The 8,395-nt window shown below is 42.7% G+C and overlaps 1 protein-coding gene across 1 annotated transcript; it reads right to left on the reverse strand.

Moving 5' to 3' along the window:
• LOC128708175 (cuticle protein 16.5-like) lies at positions 1-472 on the reverse strand. Its single transcript, XM_053803136.1, has 2 exons — positions 461-472; positions 1-378 (listed from the first exon to the last, which is right to left on the reverse strand). The coding sequence occupies exons 1-2, from the start codon at positions 470-472 to the stop codon at positions 1-3; spliced, it is 390 nt and encodes a 129-aa protein (XP_053659111.1).
• Between the last annotated feature and the right edge of the window lie 7,923 nt (positions 473-8,395).

Below are 8,395 nucleotides of genomic sequence, written 5' to 3' on the forward strand. Positions count from 1 at the left end.
TTACCATCCATGGTAAGCTGGTGCGTACTTGAGCAGTGGAGCCGGAGCGTGTGCAACCACCGGTGCCGAATGGACGTATGATACCACCGGGGCCGGTGCGGCGTACTTCACCACCGGCGCGGCATGCACAACCGGGGCGTGAACCTGGTGAATGGTGGCATAGCTGGTGGCTGCCGGTGCTACCGCCTTCACGATCGGTGCCGGTGCCACGGCGTACTTGAGCACTGGGGCGGGAGCGGCATGTACGACAGATACGGCCGGAGCTGCGTACTTGACGATTGGTGCGGGAGCAGCTACATACGAAAGACCGTGGTCACCGTAGTATCCACCGGGGTATCCCGGAGCTGCCCGCACGATGGCAATAAGTCCAAGGAAAATCTACAACGTATTAAACAAGGTTTTTTTTTTTAAATGCGTCCGTGCAACTAATGCTTGTTGTAACAATGATGAATAGACTTACCAAAGACTTCATGGTAGCTAGAGGAAGTATGGAGCTAGAGCTAAGGTTCTGAGGAAGTTCACTTCGATGTTTGCTAGTGAGTAGCTAGAACGACACGGACTGACTCAATCGAACACTTCCAGCACCGTGGGCTTTTATAGATCGAACCTGAACGGTGTCATCGTGCTCGCCAACCGGCCCGTCTCGTTAAGGGAAGCCCAAACATGCTTGGCCGAGGCGCACGGCGAGGAACAGATGATCAGCCAGCAAGCGACATCGCACTGGCCGTGCAAGCTGCCTGCCCGTTCGCACATTGCGGAATGTCCAAATGTGGAATGTTACGCTTGATTTTTTTATGTTGTTGTCCACGGCCGTACAGCACCAAGTTAGCGGGCCTGTTCTCATGGAACGTACCCACACACACACACACACAGAGCGTCATGTCAAGCGTGGTCCACTCCTCCACCCGGGTACGGTTTGCAGAAAACGTAACGTGCAAGCCATCGCATCGCATCAACGAAAGGGAAATTGGCCACCGCAAGAGCATGATCTTTGCTGACAGTTAATCGAAGGGACTCGATGGCCGTTGTGGCGTTTGCTTTAATGTGGCATGTAGCAAATAAATCATGCCTGCACCGTGCGCCCATGCTGATGGCGAAGATCAGGCAGCGGGGATGCAACGGGGATGTTTGTGTGCATTGCGATGCACCAGTTATATTTTTTTCGTGCAAAACCGGTGGTCCCCACAGCTGACCGGGTAGCCGGGGTTTTGCAGTGCAACATCTTGCAACACACGGCCGCGACCTCCGCATCGGTGCTGCTGGTCGTTGGTAAACCCAGGCAGCATCGGTAGCAGTGGGTAAAGGCCAATCGAGGATGGTCGAATGTAATGTGCACTCGCACGATGCACAGCAAACGCGGGCATCGCGTTGGAATGCGCTCCAGCAGCACCTCAAAGCCAATCAATCGGGAGGCGCTAAAGCTAAGGCGCTTTGTACGTACGTATGCGAACGCGATAAACAGGACCTTAGGTGCAAGGTTAGCTATTGGAAAGAGCTGTACGATTGCCGTTTGTCGGCTACGAGCTGCATGAGCTGAATCCTTTTCACATCCCCACGATTGTTCGTACCTTTTTGTTTTGCTGCATCTGTTTGATGTGGCCTTCAGCGAACAAGCTCAACGGGAGTTCTATGGCGAGTGTTGCAACTGACGGTAAAGATTGTCGATTCGGAACGCATCTCCGGCACGATGTTCTGCAGTAAGCAATGCATTACATTGTTGTTTGCTTGAAAAAACGATACTAGCCGGGCGAAAGACAAAAGGAACATTTAGACAAAGTTTCGTAGCACAAGTTTGGAGCTTTGTTCATTGGGGATTGTTCATTTTTTTTCTCTACTTCCGGCGTAACGATTTATAAACCAGTTTACAAACAACAGCGAAATGTAACTTAATTTTACCAGCAAGTTCACGGTCAACGGTACAGTGCGCTCGGGAGTGTCCCCGAACGAACAAAGAAGTGTCAGAAAGAAAGACTGTTGAAGTTTAGTAAAAGTATTGTTACTTTTCTGTAATGGTTTTTGTGTTGCCTATACCTTTTGCTCAGTAACAATGGATTTTACTATTCCAACAGCATACGTCTTGCGAGTAGCTCAGTAGGAAGCACCAACAGTGATACTAGGTTTAGGCGATGCTACGAATTCGAAACAGTCAATATCAGCACCGACAAATGATCGATGGCCAGTTGATTGGTGTAAGGGAAGTTTTGCCCCCCATTCTGGGGGACTTTATCAGGATTGATGACGTAATAATGGGGTGTCTTAAGAACGTACCTTCATTCATTTTCATCATCAGCCACATTCGCTTGCAGGACATGTGTCAGGCAGGTGTCATACCGTTGTATGCATAAGTTTCTATACTATCGTCCCGCCCCCGTTCCTGGGACGAATGATATGCGTGCTTAGGAAATAATGCAATAACTCGAAAGAAAAGGATTGCGTATGAAGCGAAGCATGAAATTAAACCGTACCTACCGCAATATGTTTTGCGACGTGATGAGATAAGTATGGAATTGATATGATTGTATGGGCATTCGTTCCTGTTTGCAAACTTCTAGAAGAAATATTGAATGAACCGTTTGTTCCTTAACGGATTTAGAAGTTGGGCTGGTTTTGTATGGTCGCTTCTCGTAGAAGAAAAATGATCTATAGGTCGATATAGATGAACAAAGTTAGAATAAATAAAACAGGTAATTTTTTTCAACAGTATTCATTTTCTAGTTTCAGTGTGGTTGGAAACACGGAAACGAACTCTTGTGATAATGCTATTAACATTATGCTGGTCAATGGAGTAGGTACTTACGGTAAATATCATCCTTTTTCAACTACCTCTTGTTAATCAGGAAATTTAAAGCAATAACTTGCCATTGATGTTTGCAAAAATTTCTGAGAATGTTGGCGTTGTGGAACGGTTACCTAATTGGATCGGAGAACATTTAAATGACAGAAATCAGAGAAAATTATTTGGAAAGGATGTATAGAACCCCTCTCAGAATACATGAATGAAATTAGTTTCGCCCTTCTTTGAAATACCGAAAAGAAGTGTTTTTCGCATCGATTTTTTTATGCTTTTACAGAGATACAGAGAGATATACACAGCCTATCGGTTTTCTCAAAAATGATAGTAAAAACATCGGTGGCATCGAACAAATGAGTGGAGATCTCCTAAGTTGCATCAGTTTGCTTATGCCATCGTGTCTTGCCTTGGATTTTAGAAGCTCTCAAATGTAATCCAAGTAAATGTTGATTATGAGTGAAGTTCTATCCCTGACTTCCGCGCAGATTGAAACAATACATATTTAACAGGGGAATCATTATTGAACATTTTAAGTAATATTCAATTTGAAGAATTCATAACATCGTCCAACACCGGTTTGATGCAGTCCGGATCATACCATGTAATATATACAGAAAATATTGTTTTAAATGACGACTTTTGTTTATATTCTTTGAAGGCATGCTCAAGATGTTACGCAAGACTAACTTGTTTAAAATTCATCCCTTACTTGCAAGAACTTACATTCTTTAGGGAAAATCAAAAGTTTAAAAAAATGCCAACAAAAATTGTAAATGCTTGCGGACATTTGAATGTTACGACGACGACGACGCTATTGCTATCCGACGAGTAGCTATTGCTGGAGTAAGCTGTTTTAAGAAAGAAGGATGGTTTGTTAGACTATCCTGCGACTCCTAGGAATTTATCATTTGTCTGCAATAACAATCTCTCATATTCATCAATAGAGTATCAGAAAACGACTTACATGGATGCGGGAAAGTTCCTCGCAAAGCAAAGAGAATACCTGTAAATTTGAATAAAAAATCAAACAAAGACAAATAAACTAAGAAAGTTAAAGGTATGCTGATGAAACACCTTCTATTAACTTACATTGCACATAGCCTGTTTAGTTTGAAGCCAGTGGTTTTAAATTTCTCAACTCTTGAAGCAAGAACCCCTTTTCTGTTTAGCAATGCAGTATGAAAAAAACAAGATTTTGGAAATGGGATCAAAAAAGTTAATCGAAACACAAAAAAAAGGGGCAAAGAAGTATTCTATTCGCAAGACAAATAGAGATTGCACGCCCGTTACGTTTCCTGTCGAAAGTCAAACGAAGGATGTAATTTATTTTCCTAGCACTTTATGGCCGACAGCGTTAGAATCATGATGGAGATGTGAACATGGTGCATAAAATTGTTTCAGCGTTGCATTGCACTAACGATATGAGGTATGATGTTTAGGAAGCCGTTCACGGTGGAAAGTTTCACATGTGCGGCAGATATGTAGTATCGTGAAGAACAATTTAACATTCCTTCTGGATACTGTTTGAGCAAAGTTATCACGCGAAACTAGGTCTTACTATGAGATATTTGAGGCATTATGGGCATAACGTGTAAAGAATTTCTCACATTTTTTCTGCTTAGTCAAACACTAAATCCTAAGCGAAATTCAGATAAGCTATTGTATGTCTCGTCTAGGTTGGATTAGGATATTCATTTAATCTTAATGCGTGCGAGGAGTAAAAAGCATAATTTTCAGGAGAGTGAGTGCGTTTATAAGTCCGCGTTTGAAGTTTCGAATGAGAAATGCAATAATCATTTTACACAATTTATTCGCATGAACAACATCTTAGTTGCCAGAGAAGAGATCCAAAGCGATGGAAAAACCGTTTGAAATACAAACAGTGTGCGAGTGGTACGATATGTTCATTGACACAAGGTTAAAACATGGCGAAACTTTTCTGCACCATTCAACCTACGCAAGAACACCCAATTTGCAGTGTTTTGCTTCAAAGGTTTTCGCTGTTTGGATAAGTGATGAAGTTTTGCTGTCATATTTGCCGTTCGTACAGTTCGAATTCCTAAACCATCCGGCATAATGTCGGAATTGATACGTAATGTAATGTAAATGTAGTGTAATTTATCATATTCATTGAAATTTCGATAAACCCTCTCGTTGGAGCTCAGCGATGAATAATTTATAAAAATTAAGCTTTACTCATTCTCACTTTGTGTAGCGGTTGTAATGAAACGCAAATGCTTTCGCATTCCCCATTTATTAAAGCAGATGTTCTTAAAGGCCACAATAATGTCTTGCTTCCAGAGCCAGCTTCGGCACGCTTTGTGAAAGTGTCGTTCCGATTGCTTCACGAAATGCAAAGAATAGCGCATTTGGTGCTGCCAATGTACGAACAAGTAACCATTTTCTTTCGCGAACCACTTAACAGCGCGGCAATTAATGTACCACACTACACAATGTACAGATTAGGTTTGAAGCTCATTAAAATTAATTACAACCATCTTCTCGGTGGCTTTTTGGGGTCGCTCGCGCAATACCAGGGGTTGACGAATAGGTTTCGAGGCGAGTTTTTTGGGCCGCTCATTATGGGACATTCTGATTCACCTTGGGCAGTGCGACAACAGTAGTAGTAGTAGCGGTAGTAGTAGTAGTAGTGATAGTAGTAGTAGTAGTAGTAGTAGTAGCAGTAGTATAGTAGTCCTTCTTGGAAAACTGGTCTAACCTTGCTCTACTCTCGTGGGAGTTTGGATTAGTGTCAGCCGCTCAACCCGGTTTAAAAATTCAGCTGATTTAGCAAGGGGACCACTCTTTGCTGCGAACTTTTCACCAAAACCATAATTGCACAGCCGGAAGATGAACGGTCGGCTACAACAACGTCCGTTTCATCCCTTGCAGTGCACTGTGCGCTGGCTGCTATGGGACTCGTATACGTTTTACATATTTTAATTAGGCGCGAAGCTAAAGCAAAGACGCCCAAACGGGAGAATTCAGCCGTAATCATTGCGGCGGCACGGGATGCACTGTATTAAGAGCGTATTTTGATTGTTTTACCTTTTTCGGGATTTAGCATCCGGCACGGCGTGATTTGCCTTTTGGGAAATTCAGGCTCTTTGAAGTGTACAGCGTGTGGTAGCTGATGGTGGGCGGTTTTTTCTTCAACGTTAGCAGTTGGTTGGCAATTGGTCTGTATCACCAGAATCACCGAAAACTGGCATTAACCAGAGGATGATAATTAATTTTTGTGCCGGTCAAACGAGCCTCGCGGGTAAGCTTGAACGTTCAACATGTTGCTCTGCTAAGTAGGAGGGATGCATTTGGTGACTTGTTAGGAAAAAAAGGACAAATAAACAGAGCATTGTAGGACTGACATTTAGCCGCGAGAGAAAGGAAATTCAGCAGCGAGAATTGGAAACGAAATAATGTTGTGATCTATATCACAGGGCGTGTAATTTTCAGAAATCAATTCTGTTTGCTGTGACGCATGAAAAAAAACAGAGAAGCACAACAAATAATTGGTCCATTGCTACTGCCCCAAACTGATAATGTCGTTGATTGCAAGTCGAGTGAAAAGAGTCGAGATTGAATGTAAAAAAATTGTGGAGGTTAAATATGGAATATGGAGGTCAAAAGAAAACCATTAAACCATTATGGATGAGAGTTATGCTTAACTCATCTCGTACCGTTAAGCGATTTTCATAACTCCTACACTGTATGCTCATGTTTGATTCAAAGGTTTCTACTGACAAATATTGTCTATCATTTCCTTCGTTCGCGTGTAAAGTTCGATGTGGGAAGAACTGAGCTATTAACAGGCTTTTGGACATGTACTAGAAGAACTACATCTACTAGAGAATTACTGTTGAACCAACACGATACGGCTGATTCTTATGGACTATAGGAACATTCAAATACTTTAACAGAAATTACCTTCTGGCCTGCAGATTAGAAGCTCATCGTCTGCGTGTCTGCTTTGTAGAGTCAACAGAAGAAGCGCTTGGATATAGAACGGGCTGAGTGGCGAGTCCGAGCCGGAGATTGAAATTTGGCGCGATCACAAGGCAACAAAACCGAGCTCGTCAAATTGAAATGCGCTTACGTTGTGTGGATTCTACGAATTCGCTTAGGTTTGCCACAACAGCTTGAACCAGCCTTCCGATGCTCGAGAGCTCGTCGAGACAAACCCCTCACACTACGCCTACGCAACAACGCAACACCCAACGCAGTGCAGATTAAAGGCTTCGCTGGGTGCTTAAAACTTTATTTAACTCTTTGATGAAGTGTAATTTTGGGGGAGAGAACGAATTACATTCCTTCTCGTTCCATAGTTGCTAGCATTTGAATTTCGACAATCTAGTACTGAAATTCGTCAGTTTGATAACTTAATTTCTCAACGAGAATCAATTCGCATTCGCAAATTCCGATAATGCCTCTTCACGATAAAACCAAACCTCATATCGAAGTTATCGAAGTCGCGCTCCAAAAATTCGTTTAGCGTTTGACGTCTTCTCGGTAACGTACACCAACGGATCATCATCTTTTCCTTCCCTTTTCCTGTGAATCCATGTGAAGTGCGATTCTCCTTGACAATAACGAGGTCCTGTTTGCTAAAAATAGCACAACAATCGTAGCTGTTATGTAAACCTTGCACATTTTATGGTTAAAATATAATTATTGTATATGCATCAAACCACAGAATGTGAGAAGAACTGATAAACCGGCTTCCTCGCCAGTAAGAACTGGTTATCTGATTAAGACGGGCTACAATACTTTAAGCCTCTTAAAGTCATCTCCGTTGATTGCAACTTGGCTTCATATGTCAATCTTCGGTGAGCCCACGCAAAAGTTCGATTATTCCGCAAAAAGCTTCCACTGAGGTTTTTCACTCCTGAAGCCAGAAATTGTGACTTCGTGACAGTGTGTTTCGTCAGGCCAATACCGACAATGCATACAGCGCAACGCATTGAGACGTGGATTATCAAATTGCAAAGCATAACATTTGACAACATTTTGCTTTCCATCAATGACCTTTTTATTCGTCCAAAAGTAACCGAATGCGTCCCACATGCGACCTGCCTGAGGGGCTTCGTCTAAAGTTCATGTTGTTGCACAGGAGATACAAACGATTTTGTCCATTAGCGGGTTGAATCGGGTGTATCAATCGAACAAAGGCACGAAAGGCGAAACAATTCGCGATGTTAACAGTGTTTGTTTTAAAATCATATTACCATCAGAATGGCATCAGATCCATCCAGTGACCTTACGGAGGGATGGGATGGCTTCAACAGGATGTTTTTAACATTGTGTCCGCATCAAGGCTGCTGCTGCTGAGCGTATGTTACAACGTAAACAAATGAATATTAATGAACTCATCGCAGGGTGACTTGGTTTGGGCAAGATTCGAACGAAGCGGTGATTTGTTCGATACGATTGTGGAATCCATAAATGATTTATCCATATCGGAGAGAGATTTTTCACGAAGTTTTTCGACTTTCCCATGGCAGACCGTGTTTGGCGAAGATGGGATAAAATTAAACAGCAAATAAACGGGCGCTCGAGATGTGCTGGTTTTTGTTAAGCTACTTTTCTGTAGAAACGCGCCGCTGATGG

The sequence above is a fragment of the Anopheles marshallii genome, chromosome 2 (genome assembly GCF_943734725.1).
Source record: "Anopheles marshallii chromosome 2, idAnoMarsDA_429_01, whole genome shotgun sequence".
Classification (NCBI taxonomy): Eukaryota; Metazoa; Arthropoda; class Insecta; order Diptera; family Culicidae; genus Anopheles; species Anopheles marshallii.